The sequence below is a fragment of the Hyperolius riggenbachi genome, chromosome 10 (assembly GCF_040937935.1).
Source record: "Hyperolius riggenbachi isolate aHypRig1 chromosome 10, aHypRig1.pri, whole genome shotgun sequence".
NCBI classification, from domain to species: domain Eukaryota; kingdom Metazoa; phylum Chordata; class Amphibia; order Anura; family Hyperoliidae; genus Hyperolius; species Hyperolius riggenbachi.
Window position 1 is genome coordinate 221,660,073 of NC_090655.1, and position 27,531 is coordinate 221,687,603.

General features: G+C 44.1%; 1 protein-coding gene across 1 annotated transcript in view; it reads right to left on the minus strand.

Annotated features, from left to right (window-relative positions):
- Positions 1 to 17,687: 17,687 nt before the first annotated feature.
- The window catches only part of LOC137534563 (uncharacterized), a 60,404-nt gene continuing 50,560 nt past the window's right edge, over positions 17,688 to 27,531 (minus strand). The window contains exons 7-8 of the mRNA XM_068256115.1: positions 26,751 to 27,257; positions 17,688 to 22,846 (exon numbers count right to left, since the gene is read on the minus strand). Coding sequence (XP_068112216.1) covers positions 22,493 to 22,846; positions 26,751 to 27,257 — 861 coding nt within the window. The 3' untranslated portion in view covers positions 17,688 to 22,492. The remainder of the gene's footprint in view (positions 22,847 to 26,750; positions 27,258 to 27,531) is intronic.

The window sequence follows — 27,531 nt, forward strand, 5'->3', positions numbered from 1 at the left end:
AGTGATCTGCAAACTTTGCTCTCCAGCTGTTAAGGAACTACAAATCCCACAATGCATTTGCCTTTATGAATCATGACTGTGGGTCGGACTCCTGCAATGCATTGTGGGACTTGTAGTTTCTTAACAGCTGGAGAGCCAGCTTGCAGATCACTGGCTGTAGTCCATAACCTACCAGAAGTGTCAGAATCATACTGAGCACTACATAGGAAAAAAGTCATTTACCGTGCCTGTTACAGTTTATATGTATCCATACACACTGAATGGAAATTGTACGATTATTCGCAACATCGGTCCTTTAATTTCTCATACTGGGCAGAAACTACTATTTCCTGTAGGCAGAATTTGGGCCGGATATAGTAAAGCATCTTCAGAGATCTCAAGGCACTGGGGGTATCCTAAGCGATCCAACAAATCTGGATTGGTGATACACTGCTTAGCATATGGTTGAGGTTTCTACCAGCACCTGGGTCATATCAGATCATAGACTATCTATAGATCAGTCTATAGCGAGGCAGGTGATTTCAGCACAGCGATGTGCCGATCGTTTTGGCGCCATTACTGCGTCCTCCTGAGTTTCTACAACTCGGAGGGGGAATAGTAATCAGCGCAGGCCCGGAGTTTGTGCAGGAGCGGGGTGAGCCATTTTTTTACTTCACCCTGTGCCCAGGTGGCCCCCCGCTGATAATGCATGGACTCATCAATAGATCACTACGATATTTCATCCTCAGCAACCTTTCAGATGTCTGCTCATTTCTGTCAGTCAAATTGAAGCCACGCCTCTTGATTAGCAGGGGGTGGGGTTTCCACTGGCACACCCCCTGTACGCACATACAGCGATACTGCACATCCCTAAAGCAATCAGTACAAAAGGTCATCAAATGCATATGCAGATATTATTGTATTATAGAATCACCATGTATAAGCTGGTAGCCATTAATAAATCAATATCTCCACTCCAGTAATAATGATTCAAATAACGTATGCAAGAACATGTACATGTGTGTATCATCTGCAATGTACAAATACAGTGGAAATAAGTGGAAGAAGGAATGTAAAGGAGTCCAGACACTATGGCTATCATTCATAAAGCATTTCCGCATGCGGAAATGCTTAAAACAGCTGACTTTACCGACCACTCGGCAAAGTCAGCATTCATAAAGCCTCTTTCCGCATAAAAAAAATGACACTACCGAGCAGAGTGATAAATCACCGCCTTATGCGGTGATTACTGGAACAAATGTAGCAAAATGTTAATTCATGAAGATCACCGTAAGCGGTGTCAGGTCGGGAAGTACCGCTCACTCTGATGTGGCGATAACAATGTAAGTGAATGGAGACACACAGACCTCCCAGGCAGCTGCAGCAGAGCGGAACACGGAGAAATGTATCAACTCGGCAGCTTCCGTGTCTACCGCCTGCCTACCGCCAGCCTAGTTCGGGGAATCTCCGCACTGCTACCTCACATGGATACTTTTTTATGAATGCCCACCCAGAAGTCTAAAATACCGGCAGTGGTGTTTTCCCGCATTGATTCCCCTTACCGACAGCTCCTTTATGAATGATAGCCTATGTAAGCATATCAAAAGATTAGACTTTAGGGCCAGTATTCATTTGGGCGATTAGCAGATGATTCTGGCTAATTATAAACATAATTACAGTGATCTCACTGCCACGATTGCTGCCGATCGCGGGTGTATCGCGATTAGCTGCAATCGCAAAACGTGTTCCCTGCAACATTTTACCGTAATTCTAAAGCGATTGCGATACAATGCTTAAATGCTGATCGCTTGGAATCGCAAGAGTATACATGGATTTATCAGCACTAATCGCTGTAAAATCCCTTGCGCAAAACTAAGCACTAGAGTTTTGCTTTTGCAAGTGTGAGTGCCTGAATGGGCCCCTGGATTCAATAGAAATCGAATGGAAATCCTATGGAGATCGGACATGTTATCACAGGGTAGTAGTCCAAAACTTGACAAATTTGTCAGACGTTCACTAGCTACTGTAAGGCTAGGAATTCGCTATGAGTGCTTTGCAGGAATTCGCAAAGTTCCCGCAATTTCCCAAATCATGGAAGTGCTGCCATTTCACCAGGATTTCTGGAGAGATCACGATTAGGCTCTTCAGCCACTGATACGATTCCTCCCAAAAGGCTGTATAGTGGGTCTGAGCCCTCAGGGCTGGTTCACACTCGGGCGATTCTTTGGCGCTTTGCTGATCGCCGGCGATCAGCAAAGCGCTGCTACAATGTATCCCTATGGATACATTCACACTGCAGCGGTTGCGATATCGATTAATCGCCAATGTGCTGCATGCAGCGGTTTGGGGGCGATTGTGCTGTGATTCACATTCTATTGAACGGGAATCACAAGCGCAAAGCGCGCAAGAATGTTGCTAAAATCGCGAGCCGAATGCTGTCACGGGCTAGCGGCGCTCCGAGTGCAGAGGGTGAACTAGCCCTTCGTGACAGCCACACAACAAATAAGACATTTTATAGTTTATTTTAATATGAGAGAAATGTACATTTATATGTAGAGTATCTATTTTAAATGTTACAATTTCTGACTATTTGTCCTTTACGACCTATTCACACTGAAAAAGGAGGCGTTTTAAGTAATCAGTTGTTCCATAGCAGTGCATTGTGGAAAAGCTTCAGGCAGGATTCACAGTAGTCCGTTGCCTAACGCACACGTTATGACGCATTAAAATGAGTGTGAACTGCAATGGAGACTAGACATAGATTTGAATGCAAAGCCTGCATGCAGCGAGTTACAAAAACGTGATCAGTTACAACTCTTTACTATGAACAGGCCCATAGCATTGTATAGGAAGTGAGTTTTCATGCAGAATTATTCTGCAACGCAACTGAGCACTGTGAACCTAGCCTCAATTAAAACTGTGAACTGAGCCATAAGAAAACATGGACATTACCTTGCTTATCCATTGTCCGTTCAGTTATAACTTACAGCAACTGATTCCGTGTGAGTGGACTCTGAGGCCCAGTACACACCAAAAACCTCTAGCAGATCTGCAAAATGCTAGAGGTTTTTGAAGCAGATTTCAGAGCGATTCTAGGCATGTTTAGAGAGGTTTTCTAAGCATGCCTAGCATTTTTTTGAGCGTTTTTGTGTAGCAGATATCAAATATTGTTACAGTAAAGCTGCTACTGAACAGCTTCTGTAACAAAAACGGCTGGAAAACCGATCTGATCTAGCATTTTTCAGAGCGGTTTGAGCGTTTCCTATACTGTAACATTGAGGCAGAAACGCATCTGCAAACCGCAAGAATGCTGCAGGAGCCACTATTGTGGTTTGCTAAAAAGCTCAAACCGCTGGTGTGCATCATCCCATTGAGATACATTAGCCAAGTGTTTTCACAAGTGGCAGTGGTTTTGAAAAACTCTACCAAAAATGCTTGGTGTGCACCAGGCCTTAGAGCTAGTTCACAGTGCTCATTTGCATTGCAGAATAGTTCTTGCCAACTCAATATCCATATAGATCTATGGGCCTGTTCACAGTACAGATCGGGTTCTAACTCCCTGCATGCAGGCGTTGTCTATGCCCAGTCTCCTTAGCAGTTCACAAACATTACAACGCATGTATTATGCAACTGACCACTGTGAACCTGGCCATGAGGCTTTTTTCATCCACCTGCACTGCTTTCTATTGAGCATCTGTCTTATGTATGAGCAGATAGGTATCCATATGCACAGTTCTGTTTTGTAAGGTACTTACATGTATATGTTCTTGCATCTGTGATTTGGATTTTTATTGGTTATTGTGATATCTATTAATGGTTGCCACATTATACAAGGCGATTTGCGGGGGTAGTGCCCCAGACTGGGAGTGTGCAGGCAGCTGTAGGTCCCTGAAGAGCACATGAAGCAAGTATTTCCCTTTTATTATGTTTACAAACACTTTTATGTTTAAACAACAAAATGTTCTATTTTATATGAAAAAAAAAAACTACAACTGAAGATTTATAAAGAAAAGCTGTCACAGTGGACACCTGTATGAGACTACTGTTATGCATCTGCTAATTCACCAACCTTTCAGCTACTCCCACTATGTTCCAATATGGCCCTGGCAATGGCTGCTGTCTATTACCACTTACTGGGCTAGTAGTGCATAGCACAGAGGTAACCTATATGTGCTAATTTATTCCGCCTCGCAAATAAGGGCCCTTTCACACGAGCAGTTGATAGGCAGTGAAAAGCCTCTCACAACTGCTCGCTGCTATCACAATGAATTTCTTCGCGCTTGCACACTAAATACAACTGTTTCCCACAACTTGCAAAGTGCTGGAATTGCATGCACGGCTCTGCTCCTGGTTTTTGGGGGTGTGTAGCAATCTAAGTGGAAAAGGAGCGCTCTATAGTGCATTATAGGCCTGAACGATTTTAGGAAAAAATTGAATTGAGCGATTTCTGTCTGAAATTGCGATTTCGATTCAATTCACGATTTCCTTCAAATCAAGCTTTGTTCCCCCTGTATCACTTTGTGCCCCGTTTGCCTCTTTATGCCTTCTCTGGGTCTCTCTCTTGCCCCCTTTGCGTCTCTGTGCCCCCTTTGTGTCTCCCTCTGTGCCCGCACTGTCTCTGTGTCCACTCTGTGTCTCTCTGTGCCTCCTCTGTCCTCCAAGCTTCATCAGTTCTGGACATAGCTTCAAGCACGAGTTTAGCGATGCCCATCTATCCACTCCTCCTGCAGGCTCTAATGCACGGAATACTTCCTGTATGTCATGTGACAGAGTAACCCAGAGTTTTGCCAAGCACCAGGACGGACAGCGTCAGACTCGTGCCGGAAGTTATATCCAACGCTGCGGGCCGCACACGCCGGGACTTTGGAGAGGTTTAAAGCCATTTCTTCAAACTTCCCCATGGGGAAATTATGTGATCGCGATAATTGTCAATTTGGCGTTTCCGAAATTGTGATGTTGGTGATTGCGATTTCGATTTAAATTCGATTTATCTTTCAGGCCTAGTGCATTATTATATAAAGGTTTTTATTCGCAAGCAGTGCGTACTCCGTTGGACTGATGCTCGTCTAGCTAGAGGGTGGGCGGGGTCGGGTTTCTGGCGTGCCTACAGCGTCATTACGCGTTTCGGCGCTCTGCGCCTTCGTCAGTCCAACTGGGTACGCACTGCTGGCCACAGAAGCGGAAGGATAAATCGCCAAGGGGAGTCAGAGCGGGGTTCTGCCCGCTGAAAAGCGCATTATTTCTTCTATCTTGTGAGTAGAATTTGTTTTTTGCGAATAAAAACCTTTATATAGTAATGCACTATGGAACTGCTCACTGCTGCCTGGTAACTGCTCACTGCTGCTTGGTAACTGCTCACTGCTGCTTGGTAACTGCTCATTCAGCACACAGTTCAACTGTTTATGTGAAAGGGCCCTAACTGAGACCAACCAAAAGAGCCGACCTCCTCCCAAAGGTTCCATAGGAACTAGGATAGAGGAAGGAATTGTCGCCTGGGTGCACACGGGGCAGAATTTCACCCGCTTGTGTCGCTGTCACAAAGCATAGGAAGTGAGAGGAAAGGATTACAACATAAACAAGAACACTTTCCTTTCCATAGAGTGGTAAAGAGTTAGAGCCTGTAGTGTTGTGCACTATGAGTAGATATGAGTACGTAGCTAATAAGACAGCGCTGCCTGCAGCAGACGAAGGGTTAATTTACCCATGCCGCTGCCTTAGCTGATGCTTTCCACCAGTGTTGCGCATTGCGTTACATGTCACTTCTATGCTTCCTCCTTCAACCTCGGAAGAAGGCAGCATGGGAGGGACGTGGAGCTCATCCGCAAAAGCGGCAGCATGGGTAGATTAACCCCTCCTCTGCCACGGGGAGCGCTGTCTAATTTAAGCTTTGATTAAGAGTAGCTACATACTCCTAGCTACGCATAGTGCACAACACCAAGAGCCTGCGGTGGGTTTCTGTTGTGGTCTTTGTCCCCACTGGAGATAGTTCACTACTTCCAGATGCTCTCACGGGTGTCACAATAGAAAAGATTTACAATAAAGTTTTGTGAAAGGGGAGACACTGATGTGAAGTGTACATTTTTACAATGTACTGGTATTCATCCCGCTTGTTTGCAAGGAAGCAGAATATTTATCGGTAACACAAGACCATACAAAATTAGGATATTTTTTACCTAGTTTGTTTTATAAAGAGACATTGTAGTGACTTATAGTAGAATGCAGTAAATTATTCAGGATGCCCACTTTTTACTCTAAATTTTTTTTAAATTTTCAGCATCAGAAACACTCCCTATAGCTATATATTGCCCTATATCGGTATGTAACCTTGCCCTCCCAGTGATGTTTACCCTAAAGTGATTAGCTATGCCTCCCCCCTCCCCCCAGCATATTGGGAGCACAGGTATATTTTCTACTGGCTTCAGAACTTTCAGTAAACAAACATTCCGCAGGAATGCAACTGCCAGCACTAAATATGTCGCCACCTGTGATAAATGTCATAATGTAAACCAAGGTAAGGAAATATTTTACATTGGGCAAACACTGACTGAAAAGTTTATAAATGAATATTGTAAAATTTTTATTAATTGCGTTATTTTCACTACATTTCTTTTTTAGGCTGCTTTCCCACAATGCAACGCGGTACTCTCCCCTGCCGCAGCTCGTCGTGAGGGCAATGCATGTCTATGAAGACTTGCACACTATGCCAATGCGGGGCGACGGAAGTAGAAAATGCTGCATACTCTACATTGTGTGCATGATCTGTGCCTAATGCATGGAATATGCAGCAATGCAAGTCTATGGCGACATCGTGGCAGCCAAGCATAGTACCGTTTTGGAACACTCACCTGCAGTGTATTGTGTATGGGGCAATGATTGTCCTGCGCCGGGCTCCCCTGCCGTGGGAGGATCTCACCACTCTATATGTGAAGACCCGCTTTAAGCTGTAGCTCCTCCCTTTGGTTGACGAGTGCTGGTGCCTGAGGTGCTGTGCTGGCCCTGCCCCCCACACCCATGAGACCGTTTATATAGCTGCATTCACCCACTTGATGCAGTAGAAAGCTTCCTTTTCCACTCTTGATTACTGCTCCATGGAGCTCCAAATCTTCTATGCAAATACCAAAGTCCCAGGGCTTTGAGAATTTCATACCACGGTCTCCACACAGCACCAAAATGTGGCCCCTGCATTATGCTGGGTACACACGTTGCGATTTCCTGCTCGATCTGCGGGATCAATCCCGGTCGATCGATTATTTACGACATGTTCGATCGGGTTTCGATGGATACAGCCGTCGATTTTGCATACTTAACATAAGTAAATCGACGGCTGAATCGATCGAACATGTCGGAAATAATCGATCGAGCGGGATCGAGCTCTGGATTGAGCGGGAAATCACAACGTGTGTACTCAGCATTAACCTGATTGGGCAGCTGACCTCACATTGAAGGGAAAGGGCATTCTACATACGCATAGTAAGTGCTGAGGATTATCAGCAGCTGTGAGTATACTTCACACCCATTATGATGTTGGTTGTGTTCTGAAAGTGCAAGGCACTTAAAGTGAATTTAAATGTGCATTGGGTACTATTTTAAGGACTAGAGCACTTAATATGTGGCACTTAAAGTTTTTATAACAATTAAAGTATTATCTGCAGTGATTAGTTTTTAGGTGTTTTGCTCCTCCCTCAGACTTACAGCGAAAATAAACATGCAGTGTTTAAAGTTCATGTCCAATTCAGGGGGGGGGGGGGGGGGGGGGAGGGGGTTAAAGGGGGGCAGTGTGTATATTGTAAGCCTTATACTTACCAGTGAAAATATTCTTCTGGGCTCAGCCTCTTTCACTGCTGTGGAAGTGGCTGTCCGCACCTGTAGAACTGTCCTCCTTTGCTCACTCTTCTCAGGCAATGTACGCACTGGCACATCCTGGCAGAGTGGGCTGACTCATGATGACAAGGTGAGTGGGGGGAGTGCATGGACAATGCATGAGGCACAAGAGCACCAGAAAAGCTGGAGGGAGGCGGGGAGTAGGCAGAGCAGTACAGGAAGTGAGGCTTCTATACACTTGCAGTTTTAGTTTTCCAAAACAATTGTTTATAATTTTGGGTATGTTTCAGAAGGTGTACGGGTGTCCCCTGACGTCTAGTGAATGGTTCTTGGCTAGTGGGAATGCTGGAAAATGGCTCACCCTCTCTCCATAGGGCAGGACACATTGCTCAGCAGGTGTTAGTACAGAGAAAAGTCACCCAAAGGCCAATATTGCAGGTCCAGTATTTCTGAATCCAGCAGGGATGTGACACGATTTCCAGCCTGGTGCTCAGGGTATTGTGGAGGCTGAGTGGCCATCCAAACCTGTCACCACCAACAGGAAGGAGGATACTGTTACCATTTGGGCTAGAGATCACACGCCTTATGGGATGCAGGTGCTGGACCCGTAGCAGTTCATAATCCAGAAGGGGTCCGCATGCTAGAAATCAGGAACTGCTTTATTGTTCCAGCACATAAGTGTCACACCATCTGACTGTTTGAGCCTGTGATCGTTTCGGGGCCCTCAGAGGCCCCTTTGTCAAAACCCAGGACAGATCACAATACAACCATACAACTGCAATAAAAAACCTTTAGTGCAATCAAAACCACTCCCCAATCACATCATATGCTCCGCATCATTGTACTCCGATGGAATAAAAGGATCAATTTACAGTTGTTTATGCCCCATTTGCAATAAAGCATGGTCCCTGATTTCCAGTGTGCAGACTCCTTTGGATCATTATGTTTGGAGTTAAGCCTCTGCCATTGTGGCTTTTTTTTTTTTTTATTATTCTAATTCGCTAAAGAAATAGCAAGCACTATCTGCATGGAGTTTGTGTGTTCTCTCTGTGCGCGCATTGGGTTTCCTCCAGGTGTTCCAGTTTCAACTTACATCCTCCCACCCCGCCCAAAACACACTAGGTAACTTGGCTTCCCCTCAAAATTTCAATAGGCTGTATTAGGGACAATAGATTGAGGGACAGCAAGTGACATGTCTTGTACAATATACTCAGTAAAGCACTACAGCATTATTTACCACATTGGCCTCAATTCACTAAGCTTATCTCCTGTCTTTCATAACATTTCTAGTGTTATCACCATAAAATGTTTTCTGACTACTGCATGCCTTATCACCATGGTGATAACTCTAGACATGTTATTAAAGACAGGGGATAAGCTTAGTGAATAGAGGCCTTCATCATAATATCCCTGGGGGTTTTCTCCATGTTCAATTGATATCTCTGTTGGTATATCAGGCTTGAAACCTTTGTCTCTCTAATGCTGAGAATACACCATAAGTTATTTTGGCAGATGGATGGCTCCATAGATAATTTCCAACAGGTCTTATCTGATTTTGATCGTTTTTTGATTGATTTTCTCATAGAAGTGAATGGAAATCGATCAAAAAACCAATCAGCTAGTAAATCTGCTGAAAAACTTATGTATTCCCCACTCTATCCAAACCCAAGACAAATACTGAAGCTGGTCTTTTGCCATCACTGGCACTTAGGCCTCTTTTCCACAGACTGTTGATAGGCAGTGAAATGTCTCCCAAACTCCCACAACTGCTCACTACTGCCTGGTAACTGCTTGCTGAGCACACAGCTCAACAGTCCATGGAAAAGAGGTCTTAAAGAGTTTGAGCCCCACTCAGAGCGCAGGAGTTGGAGCCTGCAGATTATAGTTTCTGGCAGTGAATTCAGCTGAGGTGGAACTAAACTAAAGTGTACATTTAAAAAGGGCATGTGATGGTGCTGGTATCTGGCTGGATCGCAAAAAATTGTAAAATTTTAAATGCATGTATATGTGTAAAATGTACATTTGGTCCAGAGTAAAATGTACTATAAATTTATTTTTTCCTATGTTGCTGTCACTTACAATAGATTTTGAACCTCTGACAGGTTTTGGACTAGCCCATCTCCTCATGGGGGATTCTCATGTTTTTTTTTTATTTTTAAAAGCACATCAAGCAAGTAAGGAGGCTGTTCAACATCTTTGTATACATCCTTTCCAGTGAGTTATTTTATTAATAAAGGAGATGCTGAAAACCCCTCATGAGGCAATGTACTAGTCCAAACCCTGTCAGATTTTTACTGCTTACTGTAAGTGACAGCAACATAAGTGAAGAGACATTTTTAGTGCATTTTACTTTGGGACAAATGTACTTCTTATACCCATGTATTTTAAATGTTACAATTTTTTGCAATAGTGTTTCTTTAAGTCTGCCGCATTGAGACTCTTCCTGGCAGTGTATATACACTTCTTATCCACACTGTGGTGCTCCCAGAGTAAGTGACCATATCCTGGCCAACATGTCTTCCGTTCCTCTCCAAGTTTGCCTCCCCCACCCTTGTCCTGGTGTTTAGATGGACACTCCCCCTGTAACTTGGTTTCCTCTGTAGGGCCATGGTGATTTGTTGGGGGTGGAGCTACAGCATACACCGCATGTAAATATATAAGGAAGTCAGCTAGCAGGATAAGATTACCTCAGAATGATCTTTATACTTCATTAGAACTTGCGCTCTCAAGTTTAATTTCATTTGAACCAGCCACTGTGTAAATGGTTCATTGATTTAATGGACCCAAGTTTCTCAAGCCATGCCTGCTTTCCATGAGTCTACCCAAACTTCTTTGTAGATCAGGGAGGTCATTCCTGTAATGGTTAGATGTGGCTGTTGGTGAATGATTTATGACCGGACCTAAAAATGCATTAGCTGGGGATGAGTTATCAAGACTATTAAAAAAAATTTGGCAGAATAGCAGTGTTTCATCTACCAAAGAACATGAGCAACATTGCACAGGAAAGAGCCTGTTACTGTGGGTGGTGGCCATCTTGGGCCCTGAGGTAATGGCTGAAGTCTGCTGTTAGTTGTGTGCACCTGCTCTCATCTTTGGGTTTAAAGTAAAAATCCGATTATTATAAAGGATTTTATGACAAAAGCGAACATTTTCCGGGTTAGGTCTGTGCATTGAAAGAATGTAGAAAGCATTATTCCAGATTCTTACCATGTTCCGATGTGCAGGAATGAACCTATGTCATGGCAGTGCCAGCCGTCTACAGAAGCACTTGAAAGTTTGTAAACCCTTCTGAATTTCTGCTATGGCCTAAAACATTTTTCATGCAAAAAAAAAAATAAAAAAAATTGGCCAATAAAGATTGGATGTGTTCCTCATTACTATCCAATTTCTGTCCAATCTGATTGTTGTGATTAATCAGAAAGGATCGTTTCGAGCCCACCAACAAAGGGGGAAAATGAGCAATCCAATAGAATCCTTCTTAAATTTGGAGCGATGGAACGATTGTTGATTGGCACCATTGATGGTATGTGATATGGTCGATTATACGGTTGATCGTTTCATGAGGTTGTAGCCATCTTAAGGCACTATGTCCCTTACCCAACCTGACTATCATCCCATTGATTGAAATGTCTGCTTTTCATTTTCCCTTTAAATGACCTGGTAGCTCTAGAGGCTGACATACTATTGCCACACGTCAATATCGCACTTTTGAGTAAATGTCATCAATCAATAAATAAACAAACATTTTGCACTCCTTTGTTTAATTAGGTTCTCATCTGGTGTTGGGATTAGCCTTAAAAACAAATTACTATTTTAGAGTATATCGGCTTGTCAGTAATGCTAGGAACACACGATACAATTTTGTGTTAGATAATTACCGTCATGTCCGATCTTATTTTTGATCGTTTTTCTGATCGATTTATCACAGAAGAGAATGGAAATTGATAAGAAAAGATGGAATCGAGCGGGAAATCAAGTGGAAAAATGATTTGAAAGTTGATTGAACAGAAAATCGACCAAAGAATGCATCGTGTGTACCTAGCATTAAGTGGCCCTCAGAATCAAATCCCTAATCACAATCTAATCCCTCCCATAGTCACATGTTTAGGTATGCATTGTGTAGTGTATGTATCGTAGTCTAGGGCCAATTTAGGGGGAAGCCAATTAACAGCTGTATGTTTTTGGTATGTGGGTGGAAACCAGAGTGCCCAGAGGAATCCCACACAAACACGGGGAGAACATACAAACTCTGTGCAGATAGTGCCATGGCTGGGAATCCAAATGGGAACCCAGCGCTGCAAGGTGAGAGTGACACAGGAGACCTGGGTTCAAATCTCAGCTCTTCCTATTTCAGTAAGCCAGCACCTATTCATTAAGGAGTTCTTGGGCGAGAGTCCCTAACACTGCTACTGAAGAGTAAGCTCTAGTGCATACATGTCAAACTCCGGCCCGCTGCCCAAATTTGGCCCTCAAGTGGTTTCCCCACTTTGCATTATGTTTGGCCCACTAGACCAGGGCTTTTCAACCCTGTCCTCAAGTACCACCAACAGTACATGTTTTGTGGAAATCCACAGAGACAGTTGATCAGCTCTGCCGAGACACTTAATTACCTCACCTGTGAATGTTTGTGGTTTTCTACAAAACATGCACTGTTGGTGGTACTTGAGGACAGTGTTGAAAAGCCCTGCTCTACACCACCAGGGAAGCTATATTGGAGGTGAAGCCCTGCTCTACACCACCAGGGAAGCTATATTGGAGGTGAAGCCCTAGATTACCAGGGAAGCCATTTGGGGGAGGTAGGGGGAAAGCACTAAACCCTAGGGAACTGTATAGGGGAGGGTGGGGGTCTTTAGACACCAGGGAACTGTATAAGGAAGGGAGGACCACTAGACAGCAGAGAATTTTATAAGGGAGGAAGGTGGTCAGTAGATATTGAGGTTGGCCCGCGACTAGGTCCCAGTGTGCAATTTCGGACCACTTTGTATTTGAGTTTGACACCCCTGCTCTAGTGGCTGCCTCACAAGTGCTTTGAGTCCAACAGGAGAAAAGTGCTATACAAATACTGAAATTATTATCAACCACTACACTACAGTGCTGCCTGTCACCTATTTTAATCATCATATTTATTCTGAAATACTGTAGATTCAAAAGGGTTTGCAAACTTTCAAGCGCAATTAGAGTACTCCTACAAGGAACCAAGTCATCCGGAGATCTCTTCAGATCACTATTTCCCACACACATCAATTACACCAACAGTACCTGCTTAGCAGGTAACTTTCTATATCTGCATCTCCAGTAACTGGTGTCATTGGCAATGTGGTTGGTTTTACTACTTTGGTGGATATCCGCAGGACATACACTGTGGATGGGACTTGAGGAAACACAGCTTCACTCTCAAAGGGCTAGTTCACTGTGCTTAGTTGCATTGCAGAATAATTCTGCATGTCTGCTCACTGCCCATACATTTCTATAGGGCTGTTCACAGTACTGTATTGTAACTGATCACATTATTCTAGACAAGAAACAGAACATACTTTTCTCCTGGGGGACTCACAGCACCAAAGCGCCAGAGCTGCAGCCACTAGGATGCGCTCTATTGGCAGTAGCAGTGTCCGGGAGTCTTGCCCAAGGTCTCCTCACTGATAGGTGTCGGCTTACTAAACAGGAAGAGCTGAGATTCTAACCCAGGTCCCCTGTATCAGAGGCAGAGCCCTTAACCAGGACACTATCCAGCCCCTCTAACTTGCTGTATGCAGGCTTTGTACTAATGTCTATGGCCAGTTATCATTGCTGTTCACACTCAGCATAACGAGTGCATTATGCGAGTGACCACTGAGAATCAATCTCCCCCCTCCCTTTCAAAAGAAAAAGGTTGGATGGTAAAATATTACTCTGTTTTCTATGGAGCTAATTGCTGATGCAGAAGGATGGTTATTTGGTAGCTTCCTGTCATCTTCACCATACAAAGAGGTGACACATGAACTTCCCAAGCATCTAGGATAATCGTGGCTAGCTGTGAAATGATACGGGAAGCAACATTCAACTACATAACGGCTGGCGTATCACTGATATATGTTATATCATTTTTTTATGAAAGTGTGGTTACACTTTAAATGTTTATTTCTGATGAGTTGCTGATATTTATCCTTGAACTTGTTTTTACTGCCCAACTGTACGTGACTCAACCTTATTTATGCTCATTCATAGCCCATTGAAGTGTGCAAATTCTGGGTTCAAAGGGCTGCTTGACTGTGTTTAGCACAATACCAGGTTTTACCAGTCTTGTATCATTTTAGTACGTGGAATAAATGCGCATTATTACTGTAAAAATAAAAACTCTTTGAGAACGTTGAGTACTGTCACTTTGTAACAGCTGAAAAATGTAGACACGTGAGATTCATTTGAAATCTGTATTCTCAACTTATATGGAGGTATAGTATGTAGGGGGCAGGCTTGAGGGCGCTAGTGTAGTTTAGGGGGCACAGCAGGAACCCTCATAGGGAACAGTTCTCCAATCACAGCTCTCTCTACAGCACAAAGCGTTGTGATTGGCCGAATAGTGGGGGTGTAGTTTACTATCTGAAACTTAGCAGGTGGAGAGGGTTCCGTCTACCCAATCACGGCAGCGGAATTCAGCTATGAGGTTTCCTGCTGGATCCCCTAAATTAGACCAAGGCCTCGTTTCCACGTACTGTTGAGCTGTGTGCTGAGCAAGCAGTTACTAGGCAGCAGTGAGCAGTTGCCAGGCAGCAGCAAGCAGTTGTGAGTTTGACTGCCTATCAACAGTTTGTGGAAAAGAGCCCTTACGCCATCTTGAGAGCCTGCAACGTTGTGCACAGCCTGAACCTGCCTTGTCCCACCCTCTGCCTGATGAATCGACTAACTGTGAACATCTGGATCAATAAAAAAAAAATTACAGGATGTGATGTCAATCTGCATATGGTTTTACATGAAATTTGAATGTTAGGAGAAATGATTTGCATGCCATTGATCATCTCTATACTTTGGCAATGTCCATCCTAGAACCCTTTACATGGTTTGAAGAGGAAATCCAGTCTCCTTAAAAATATTCAATATGCATTGCTAATCTTCTGTAACTAGGTTCAATTTAAGATTTGTTTAAAAAAAATTAAACTTAAAATCGTTGTGAAACTAGTGATGACATCATTCTAGGCCTTGCGCACTATCCTAGCAACAGAATACTTGGGAGGAGTACATTGAGACTACGTTTTCACCAAAAGACATCTAAGGTGACATGACGAGATAGACGTGTATATACAGTGCTAAGCACACAAATAATTAGGCTGTGTTCCTTTTCTCCCTTTCTCTGCTTGAAAGCAGAAAAGGATTAGGATGAAACCTTAAGCCCCATCTACACTATACAATTTTTTGTCTGTTTGGTTTAGATTCATTGATTCGATTCAATCCGAAATGGGTGATCTGGATTCGATTCAATTTGCCATTGTTTTGCAATGACAAATTGAATTGAATCCCGATCTGACATATCGGATTAAATCGAATCAATGAATCGAATTGAATCGGACAAATTGTATGGCGTAGATGGGGCTTTAGGCAAGATAGTAAGTGTTGAAGCCTGGGCAGTCATGAATTGGTTTCTGCTGAGGCACACAGATGGTGGGGTCAGAATGTGGTGACATCTTGCTTTATGTCAGCAATACAGACTGGTAATGGTGTGGGATGGAGTAGAATGGTAGATTCCAAGCATGAAATGTGCAGCCAACATATCTGGAGAAATGACGCTACATAGTCCTCTAGGCTGAAAAAGTTACACCTCTGGTACCTCACTGCACCTCAGCCCAGCAGAAAGAAAAGCCACAAGGACAGAACCTGCCCCTGATTGGATCAATAACCTCCCCATGCCAGCCAATTACAGTTGTGGATGCCCATCTAAGCAATAAAAGCATCCAAGTCACTTTCAAATACTAATGTAGAATTTCTCATAAATTACTTCCTGTGATTAGCTGCCACATCTTAACCACGTTTACTATGAATAACCTCATTCTATATACTGTAGGCCACAAAATCTCCTTTCCTCCATGTGTATTTCTGCATAGATGACCCAGACTAGTTAACTAGGGTGAGAACACTAGTGTGTGCGCCAACCTTTACTTTGGTCTTATCGACAAACACTGACAAATCCATTACACAGGATTGCTCACAACACAAAATATGAGGGATTAATGTTCATTTGGTGCATCAGTTTTGAATGCAAGATGTATATTTTGCCTATAATTAGGCTCTGCACACCTATGCTAATAGTCATTCATTCTGTCTTGGGAAGTACTGCCACTTGTCCCCGCTGTCTACTAAATATGAGTGTGCATGTGATTACTCTAATGTTGCAATACCTCCTGCTATGTGCAGTTATTTTCTAATGCAGGGAGAGGGGAGCTACTGGGCAGTCCAGACTTCAGAGATTGCACTGAAATGTATTGATTTCATGTTTGGATTAAAACGCTATTTCAGGCCCTTTGAAACACCTACTGTATAACCTGGTTGCCACCTGAAATGCAAAGGTAATTTAAATATCTTTACATTACAAAATGATTTGTGTAGTATTAGGGCCTGAGCCCATTGATGCAGTTGTATCCGCTTCTGTCCGCTTTTCAGCATCTCTAACGTTGATGTTTAACTGAAAAGCGTACACAACTGCGTCAGTGGGCTCAGGCCCTTGGGTATTAAACAAAGGAAGAATTTCACTTCAAAATAAACACAACCATCCATGTTAAGTTAGAAATTTTTATTGAAAAATCAAGAACTCTATTAATTTCAATACTGTTTACATCAAGGTACATGGCAGTAAATAACATCTCAAATAAACCTAAAGAGAAAAATGAATAACAGAAACAAAAGAAAATCTTGATTGAACAACACCGTTGTCTAGCTTACGACTTGAAAGCCTCTTGGCAAAGGCCAGGAAGAGAGTGAAATGAAGTGGACTTGGTAGTTTGTGGCTTCTACCATTGAAGGTGGTTAACCAGAAATCTGATTTTTGTTTTTACTCAAGTAAAAGATGAAATAAAATAAAATAAAACGTTGGGCATTACTTATCAAAGTGCCTGAAGAAAATCCTGCTCTTGTGACCTAGATCAATCAGATCCCAGTTCTGCCTCCAAAAGCACACCAAGGATTCTCTAAGCTCCTCGGAAGCGGGAATTAAAGGATGTAGGCAGGGCAAGAACATCTACCTAGTGACCACTTCTACTTCCAAGTATCCAATCAGATCCCACTTTTGCCTCCACAATACACCAGAAGACAAGGGAATCCACAAGTTCCACAGGGGCAGGAACTGAAGAACGACTGAAGTAATAATTTGTTCCTAAAGAAAAATGACCAACCACCAGTAAACCGGCTGATACAATTTTCCGCAGATATGTAACTCTTTTTCTCAAGTTTCAGTTCTACAGACCTCTTCTAAAGCACAAGTTAAAGAGAACCCGGGGTGTGTTTAAAGAATGTTATCTGCATAAAGAGGCTGGATCTGCCTATACAGCCCAGCCTCTGTTGCTATCCCAAACCCCACTAAGGTCCCCCTGCACTCTGCAATCCCTCATAAATCACAGCCATGCTGTGAGGCTGTGTTTACATCTGTAGTGTCAGTCTCAGCTGCTCCCCCGCCTCCTGCATAGCTCCGGTCCCTGCCCCCATCCCTTCCCTCCAATCAGAAGGGATGCAGGCGGGGACTGGAGTTCTGCAGGAGGCGGGGAGAGCAGCAGACTGACACTATAGAGATAAACACAGCCAGCTCTGACAAGCTGTTTGTCAGCAGCGTGGCTGTGATTTATGAGGGATTGCAGAGTGCAGGGGGACCTTAGGGGGGTTTGGGATAGCAACAGAGGCTGGGCTGTATAGGCAGATCCAGCCTCTGTATGCAGATAATATTCTTCAAACCCACCTCGGGTTCTCTTTAAGGCCTAGTTTTTTTAATTTATTTATGCAATAAAAAAAGGAAAATGTCTGCTGCGTCATATCACAGATCCTCTTGTCCTCCTCAGTGAACTACAACTGAGTGCTCAGCCCAGCCCCAGTCAGTCTGAAGCCACACCCCACTTCTACAGACTGGGAGCCATAAAAAGTGATCAGTCAGCAGGAAGGTGTGATTCAACTGACCAAGCAATCACTTTTCCCCTACATACCTATGTAACTGAAGGGGACTGATGTAGATTGAATGGGAAATAAGGAGTGAGCATGCAGCTGTTAGTCGCTGAGGGCCTGTGGCTTGATGCAGCATTTCCTTTTGTATTGTGCAAAGACAATATTTTACATACAATTTGTACATATAAAAAGAATTGTTACAGCAAATGCTTCTAAGACTGTGCCTGTACTGGTGCTTTATAGTCTGAATGTCCTTAAAAAAAATTAAAATACATTTGTATGTTCTCCTCTGTAGCACGATTAGCTATATACCTTTACTTTGTGTCTGTGTAGTTCCAGTCCCCAGATATTCCCACTTCTTGTCTGTAAACTGACAGGAAGGAGGTGACGATATCTGAGGAATGAGGGAGGGGGACATGCAAATTTCTTTTGATTAAAAAAATTATAACAACCTGGAGTTCAGTTATATTTTAAAGGAGAACTCCATACAATACTTATCTTTTAGAAATGGGTGTTATCTGGACTTCAAAAAAAAACAAACAGTAACTCCCAGGATTACTGCTGCTCTGCAAAACAGTCTAGTGCTCAGTGCTGGAACATCCTGTCTGTGGTGTGACTGCTGTTATGTGCATAGGTGCTAAGCAACTCAGGCCTGGTCTTTGGCCCGCCCCTTGTAGGTATGTGAAGCTGACAAAAGTAGGATGATGGTGATAATATCTCACCTGTCCCCTGCTGGAATAATCCTTTTATGTGGAAGCACTGCATCACTGAGGGTCACTTTTACACTATTTTTGAGGTAGCATAAGGTTTTCAGATACAGTCTGTATCCAAATAGCAGTTGAAGTATAGCATAATTTTGTCTGCAGTCTTGGGAGTTCAGTTATAGGTTACTGAACATGCTCAGTAACTAGGAAGGTCACTATGGAAACCAGGGAAGTCCAGTCCAGAAGGATCAACAAACAGCATGCTTTTTTTATTCAAACGTTTTCCTAAAGGCAAAAATCAGGATTGGGGGGGGGGGGGGGGGGGGTTATCTCAGTTTTAGCTTTTGTATCTTTCTCCAGTTTTACATCTCACTTCTTTGAACAGCACAACCTAATTCTCCCACAACCTAACCTCCTAGCAAGGCCAAGGCAAACATGCATACAAAAAAGCAAGTCGGGCTTAAAATTAAGCAGGGGGCATGGCACATATATCATGCTTTAAAGGAAAAACAACTAGTCCATATCTGACTAGTTAGACTTCATTTATACCTTCACAAAAACAAAAAGAAATGTGGTTTTCCTAAGTTCTTTGAAAATCAAACAATTGAAATAAAAAGCACAGTGACTACTTTCCCTACTTGTTTTTTTATCCCTTATGTGATCTATAGCTCTAAAGTTACTCTATTCTGATATATATTAAATTTACATACTTGTTTTGCTGGTGTACTTTCTTCTTTTAAAGGCAGAAATATATAAAGTAAAAAATAGAAGCTCAAATTTAAGAGAAACCAGGGGGAGATCTTTGGATACGTTTTTCAATGTTGGTGCCCACCCCGAGCAGATACTTCAAATGGAGGTGAAGGCCAATGTGTTGAATCCCCCGGATACTTAAAGCACACCTGAACTCAGAACTTCCTCTCTAGGGTTAACATCCTGTGTTTCCAAATTAGCTGCTTTGCCGAGATTCTTGAGCAGACACAGCCGAGAGATCAAATTACACTTGTGATTAGTCACAGATGAGGGGGAATTAGACTCTCTAAATACATACAGGGTGCATTTCTCTAGGTTTTCCTGCCGTCCTGTGCAAGAGTTCAGGTCCACTTTAATTTCTTAGGAACCACAGAGACCAGATTCTCTTCCCCCCGTGTCCTCAGCTCCGCACACCCGACGCAGGCATCATGAAGGGGTCCCGCAACTGCCGCAGTTTCAGCAGTTAACACGCAGGCGTTAGGTCTCGTCGCTGAAGCATCCGCAAAATAGAACAACCTAGAGTGTAATTCAACGCATTGGCTTTCAACCCACAAATAAACCTTACACTTGGATGGACTACCCCTTTAAGGAGACTACGGTTCACAGTGGTGTCTACCATCTAATGTTCTCAGTAAGGAAGCAAGAAAATAGAAAAAAGTTCAACTTGATCCATTGTCATTTTTCAAGGGGAGGCTAAAGAGGTTCTCCAGGAAAGGGTGTAACGCCTTCAACGTACTTAGAGAGCACCCATTCAGCTACTTTGCACAGCGAGTAGAAAATGGCCAGAATTGGTGAGAGCTACTCTATTAGATCCTAGACAGAAGATCATCAGAGGGCCCTGTAACAGCGATACTCACATTTTGGCCCGTAGAGCCAAAATGACTGAGAAACATGGTGGAGCAGGCATGTATGGAGAGCTCACCACTCCTCCCGTTCTCCATTCTGCCCCTCCGATCCTCAATCTCTACATAGTATGAGGGCCAATTGATTTTAGATACTATGAAAGACTGTGTAGGTAAGCTCCAATACTACATGGAAGTAATAAAAATGTGTCCGTGATTGGCCAATAAAAATTGAAGGTGTGTACTAGACTTCACTTGTTAACTTCCACAGGAGACAATTGAGGCCTGTGCAAGTGGTAAAGTCTCTTTGGGAATCATCAAACCAATGCATAAGGAAGAGTGAGCGAGAAAGAGAGAGAGGTGACACAGGGATGGGAGAGAGGGGAGAGCGAGAGTGCGTTAGCTTTCAGCAGTACAGCTAGGAGTGGCAGAGCTCCAAACCACATTTGTGTTGTGCAAAGCAGATTCATTTCCTCAGTCCACTGCCAAAGGGAGATTGAGCATTTGCTGTAGTGAATGGCCACTTTTTAGTGTACTTATACTTAAGTGTGCTTACAATGGGGTTCTGATTAGTAATACAATACACTTGCATTATTGATAATACCTCGATGCTAAAGCAAACCTACACTGCAGTAAAAGTTCTTTGGCTAAGCTGTTACTGATGCTCATTGCTTACGAGGTCCCTCCCATTCCTGTATGTGTAGTTCATGAGGTCCTGGACATTCACTGGCAAGGGCATTTGACCCGGGTATACACAAAATTACGAACTGCGCATGGCCGGTATAAACTAATCACCGGCGTGAGATCATCATGGCCAGTGAAAGGTGAAGCTTTGCCATGCAATTAAACAGACGGGGGTGCTGGCACCAGACCAGCCAATCACAGATGCCCGCTGCTCCTATTGCTAACTGGTGCTAATGGTCTCGTGGGCGGGACTAGGGCATAGTCATTGGGCCAATCACTGCACTCGATCAGTAGCGGTGACCTATCAGATGTCACTGCTACTGATGGAGTGCAGTGATTGGCAGAATGACAGTGCCGTGGTCCCGCCCAGGAGACCATCAGCTCCAGTTAGCAAAAGAAGCAGGCGGCTGTGATTGGCTGGTTTGGTGCCACACGGTGAATGAGGATGGAGATGCGGGGACCAATAGATAAAGAGGGTAGTGTGTGCGACAGGAAAACTGAGAAGAGGCAGGCTCCGAGTGGCCCAAACTATTTGTCCAGATACCTCCTGAATCGCGATTCAGGTGGCTTCATGGTAGGTCTGCCCCCTACAGTTTCTGAAGTCATGCATGCACAGTAAAAATGCACTCATTCATGTTTAAAGGCCAGGCATGGTTCAAAACTTGAATATGCCCATTGTGTATGAGCTCATGCACGGCCATGGGAGCATCAAAGCGAGGAAGTGGAGGCAACGAGAGCTTTGGAAAACTTATAGGAACCCAATAGTTTGCTTAACTTTACACCCAACATTTAAAGCGACCAGAGCACCTGGAGCTGAAAAATTATAAAACTAACCTCCCTCAGTGTGCTGTTAGGGGTGGGGTGAGCGCCATTGCTCACCTACAGGACCGAACTGTGCAACGCATGCAAAAAAAATGTAGTCCGTTGATGTAAGTACATCTCCCAGCATGCACTGCGGCGGCCGAGAGTGCACAACAGTGGCAGAAGCATAAATCTGTGGTCTCTCCCTGGGGAATATGAACAGTGATGAACCATTTGTGAAACTAAACAATGGCGGTAACACATAAGCATTTTAAAACAAAAAAAATCAGTAATGTGTGTATACTAGATTAGTGATCAGCGCCTCATTTCAAACACACTGAAGTATAAGTACACTAAGACTTTAACAGAATCCTGAGGAGAGAAGACCATGGGAGGTGGCACTGTTGACTTCCTGTTAGAAATGACGTTTGCTTGGCTTTGCGCTGATCATTAGCCTGTTATTTCTTCTGCCTCAATCAATGAAGACAAGCATGCAGGCCAGGCGTTCTGACTCCGCTAGCTGCTTGCTTGTAGCAGGTGTGTGACTGAGACAAGACTGAAACCCAAGATCAGCACAAGCGCCAGGTAAAGAGCACATCAAAAGACAGGATACCAGTATGGCCGTATCCCACTCCTTTCAGGTTAATAAGTCAAAGGGTGGTAAACCTCCAAAGCCCTCCGAGTCATTAGTAACTTTGAAAGCACGTCACTCTTTCCAGGAGGACCTGTTTAAGAAGCAGGAGTGCCAGTGAGGGCTATTTGGTCAGCACAGGCACAGCTGGAGAAGGATAGCAGTCAACTGGTGGACTGGTCCTGGTAGCACTGTTGAGGGTACTGCATAAGGTAAGATTCCTCATTCAGCTGGCCTTGCATGGCCTTATATAACACGTCCATGATGAGGACCTCGGCCAGCAGTCTTTGCTGCTCGTCCATCCTGCGTAACTTGGACGAGATCATGATGCCGAAGGCGTCGTATTCATCGGTGCTCTTGGTGAGAAGTGCCGTGGCTTGAGTCAGCAGCCGCTCTCCTAGCTCTTCCTCAGTATGAGTGGCGTACATTTTTTTCCTGTTTCTCTGTCGTCGGATGGTAGCCATAATCTCGTCATGGACCTCAAACTCCACATCGTCTGACTGGCTGTTGCTGGTCACCTAAAGTTAACAAGCACATCTATGGTTAGGAGATTTCTTCTTCAAGACTTTTCTAACCCAAATAGGCAACATGTCTAATCTAGCATAAAATATGCAAACCCGCAAAACCCAGTACAGTGTGCAAACAGAAATCATGGGGGTACGTCATTGGTCCACCAGTAGCCCAGTGAAAACTAAAGATTTATAGCAGCAATGATGTCAATAATGCAAGCTCTTGGGCATAACTCAGCAAGAAGTCTTGAGAATTTCTAGGCTATATACAGTATGATGCAGGGCTGGGCAAACTTTGCACGGCCCGGGTCGCATGCTGCGGACCGCATTCCTAAAATTTTCCCCCTGCTCCCTCCCTGCAGAATCGCGAGCGAAAGAGCTTCCTGAGTCAGGTCTCCATGGCAACAGGGCATCACATGACACGTCCTGAAGGCGCATCATGGGACACCTTGTTGCCATGGAGATGTGACGCAGGATGCCGCAAGTGGCTTCGTTTTAACCCTCCGTATTCTTCTGTTCACCACTCTGCAGGAAGGGGGAAGAGAGGAATCCGGCCGCCTTACGGTGGGCCGGATGAACAGCTCACGGGCCGCAGTTTGCCCAGGGCGGTTATAATCCCTTTATAGCAAACTCCAGGGGACCGTGAAAATTAGTTTACTATATCAGAAATTCAGGCAGCAGCTTACAGGAAGCTTACGTCTCACTGGCTGGTGCTTTTGAGGTAATTCACACAGGCCCAGAGTATTGTGCAGATAGGAAGCAGATACAATTTGCTGCCAGCCCTCCCACAGATCACCGACTGACATATGTGGTCACCCAGTTCCAAGTACACATAATACCGCAAGGGCCAAAAAAACAGGTTTACTATAACAAAAGTTCTATTATTTCAGGGTTTTCTATACCCGGCATTACTCCAATATACTTATAATGGGGGCTTGGCCGGACCTGGACATTTAGTTTACTATACTTGAATGTTTACTATAGCAGAGTTTACCATAACTACAGTAGATTATACTGAAGGAAAACCATTACAAAAAAAGAAGAACCTAAAATAAATAGTAAACGTAGACTATAATAGGCTCTATTCCCAAACCTTCTCATACATGTCTTATTGATCACCTAATTGATAAAAATAACCTTCCAGCACATTTACAAGCAAAATAATCACTCAAAACATGTTCTTCCTGATTAACTTCATTCCAATATTACTTTTCTTACCATAATTATATTATATTTTTGCAGCTTAAAAATATAACATAGATGAGGTGAAAACAGGAAACCAGATGATAAAGCTTTGTGAATCCTGCCCAATATGAGAAAGAAAGGCAGTAACTGCAAGTTACAAGGCAGGGCTTTTCCAAGTCTTCAAAGTATGGCAGGCAAAAGGCCAACAAGGTTTTCAGGGGTGTAACAGGGATACAGAGGCGCCAGAAGAATAAAAATGTGTAAAAAGTTACAAAGGCACTTGGCCCAGCTACAGACCTGCACTGTACCTACTCCTACCTATTGCCTGATGAAGCCGGGTCATACCTGTGAAACGCGTTGCATTTTCCCCTGCAGTATGTAAATAAATTTGTTCTGCTAAACTTTGTTGGCATATCTTGTGTCTCTTTGGAGGAGGTAAGCCTACCACTGCCTCCACAAATTTTAAACTTGTTAGACATTTTTATTCTTCTGGTGCCTCTGTATCCCTGTTACATTGTTATAAGTTCCCCCTTGGTGGAGGGGTGTCATCCCCTTTTTTCCTGATCTACGGAGAGCAACCTCTTAAACCTGAGTGAGGACAGGTCTAATCTCCCCACCTGCTATTACAGTGGTGGTCTTTGAGGTGACCCTGCTTTATGAGTATATTTGTATTTACTCTACCAACTTCATCCCACATTACCACTACATACTACACTATATGTGGCTCTAGGTGTCTATCTTTGTTCTCTTTGCAAGGTTTTCAGGGGTGTACCAAAACCTATAGAACGAGAAAAAGGACCCATTTCCACCAGTCACAAATCGCGCTAGTTTTCAGAACGTGATTACGGATGTGGAATTGCAGCCTATTGAAATCAATAGGCTGCATCTGAATTGTGTGTGGGCAAAAAAAAAACAAAAAAAAACTGCGTGCTGTTTCCAGCATCCGCACATCCAAACCCCATAGCCGGTCCGGACATGGCACGGCAAAGGGATACAAATGCAAATTCACATCAGCACAGGTGCCAAGTCCTTTTCGGACCCATAGTGATTTGAGAGCAAACGGTGTGGATCACCTGGACTTCAGAAAAGTCCATTGTTATTAAGAAGGAGCAATTATATTCATGCACCAGCAAGATTTTACAGACGACCTAGACTATATAAAAAGAAAAAAGGTCAGAGGCTATGTGGTTTAGAGTCACCTAAGCATTTACATGACCAGTGTGCCAGTGGTGCACACGTACGAGGCTGGAATTTGGCATAAACAAACCAATGAAGAGGACTCAGATGAACCATTGAGGTACCACTGGACATTTTAGCACCACACCAGCTGAGCCGGCACCCCCTCCTGAGGATTCTCTCACTGAGATAAAAATGCTAGGGAACCCCTACAGAGTCCTCAAGGAACCCTGGGATTCCATGGACCCCTGGCTGGATAAGCTTTTTCTAAGGGCCTGAGCCCACTAATGCAGTTGTGCGCTTCTGTCTTCTTTTCAGCATGTTGCTGAAAAGCGAATAGGCCGGGGCCCTAAGGAGCCACCTGAACCTGGCCCTCTATTGGTAAATACAGGAACATACAGTAATTCAGTTGTAAATTTCTTTCAGGCATATTGGAGACGTGGCTCCTAAGATCCTACCACAACTTAAAAGAAATTTTTTAAAAAGTGAAAATAAAAAATAAATAAAAAGGAGGGTAATGGTAGGTACAAACGATGTGTTTTTGCGTTCGATAATTTCCGACATGTCCGATATTACTTTTGTTCATTTTACCGCTCGATTTATCATAGAAGTGAATGGAAATTGATAAGAAAAGATAAAAGAATAGAGTGGAAAATCGATCGGACCGAAAATAGACTGAAAAAATGCATCAAGCGCAGCTAGCATAACTTTCCTGGGGTTTCCTGCAGCCCCCTGGAGACATCCTGTGCCGTCCTTTCAACTCTCTCCACCCAGCAGTGGCGACCTCCGCAAAGCTGGCCGGCCATGTGCCTCCTCACCGTGCTCCCTATGCTGGGAGTGTTCTGCATGCAAAATCTGCTAATGTGCATGCGCTTGGGAGAACGATCAGGGTGAGTGTGGCTTAGTCGCCGACCAGCCAGCTTTGCAGGGATCGCTGCTGCTTGATAGAGGAACTCGGAAGGACGGTGAGGGCACAGGATGACGCCAGGAGGCTGCAAGAAGCCCCAGGTAATTTAAAATTATTTTTATTCCTTTTTTATAGCTTTAGTAACTCTTTAGGCTGGTTTCACACCAGGACGTTGCGTTTTAGGGGACGTTATGGTCGCACAACGTGCCCCTAACGCAACGCCTGGTGCTCTCTGCTTTGGACCTCAGAGTGAGCCGCGTTGTGCAGCTCACTCTGGCGTCCGTGATGCCGTGATGCGCACTCTTGGACGCATGCGGCATCACGTGGTCCGCCGGCCAATCGCCGCACAGAGCGTGCGTCACAACGTGCAGTGAATATTAATTAGCCATGTGCCAGGCCACTCTCCGCTCCTCCCCAACGTTACTGAGCATGTGCAAACAGTCTAACGCGGCTCTGCCGCTTACAAAGTACTGCATGCAGTAGGTTATATCATGGCGCAGCGTTACACTGTAACGCAACGTGGGCACAGTGAACAGCCCATTGATTTTTCATTGCTGTGCGGTGGGGTGCGTTACAGGCTGCTCTAACGTGCGCCTGTAACGTCCCACTGTGAAACCAGCCTTAACCACCTCACTCAGCTTCTACCTGAGATGCGTTTGTCGATTCTTCCAAATTTTCATGATTCTCTTTTACTTCTTCCTCCATTTGGGGCTCGGGCTGATCTGGGGCCCGGGCCAGGCTCACCACCCTCGGAATGATGGGCACAGGTATGTTTTGGGCACTGGGGTCATCTGGAGCATCCTGGGTCAGAGTAAACTTCAGCAGGTCAAAATACCACAGACGTGGAACGTAGACATCGGCGGCACAGGCCGCTGTCTTCATGGACATTTGGACCTTGTTGTACTCCTTTTTGAAGACCGTACGCAGGTTGGCGATCTTGTGCTTTACAAACTGGACATTGGCTGTGGGGCACACAGTGCGGCAGAGCTGGACCAGCTGCTCGTAGGCCTTCATCCGCTTCTGCTTGTTTGAGTAGTCTGCAAACTTGATGTTCCACAGGCACGGAAAGGAGCGATACATGATAATGAACTCCTTCAGAAACTCCGGGTTCATTATGTACTCCGAAGGCATTCGCCGCCTGACATACTTTATCTAGAAAGAAGAGATTAAAGGGAAGTTAAAGCGGATCCGAGATGAAAAACTAACTATAACAAGTAACTTGTCTATATATCTTATCTAAAGTTTAGATGGTTTACACAGCAATTCTAGCTGCAAACAGCTTTAATAGAAAATGATTATTTCTTCCTGTGATACAACAGCGGCCATGTTGTTTGTAAACATTACACAGAGGCAGGCTTATCTTCATCTTGAGCAAAAAAAAAAAAAAACCAACCTAATCCCCCTCCCCCCCTCCTCCTTCCTCCCC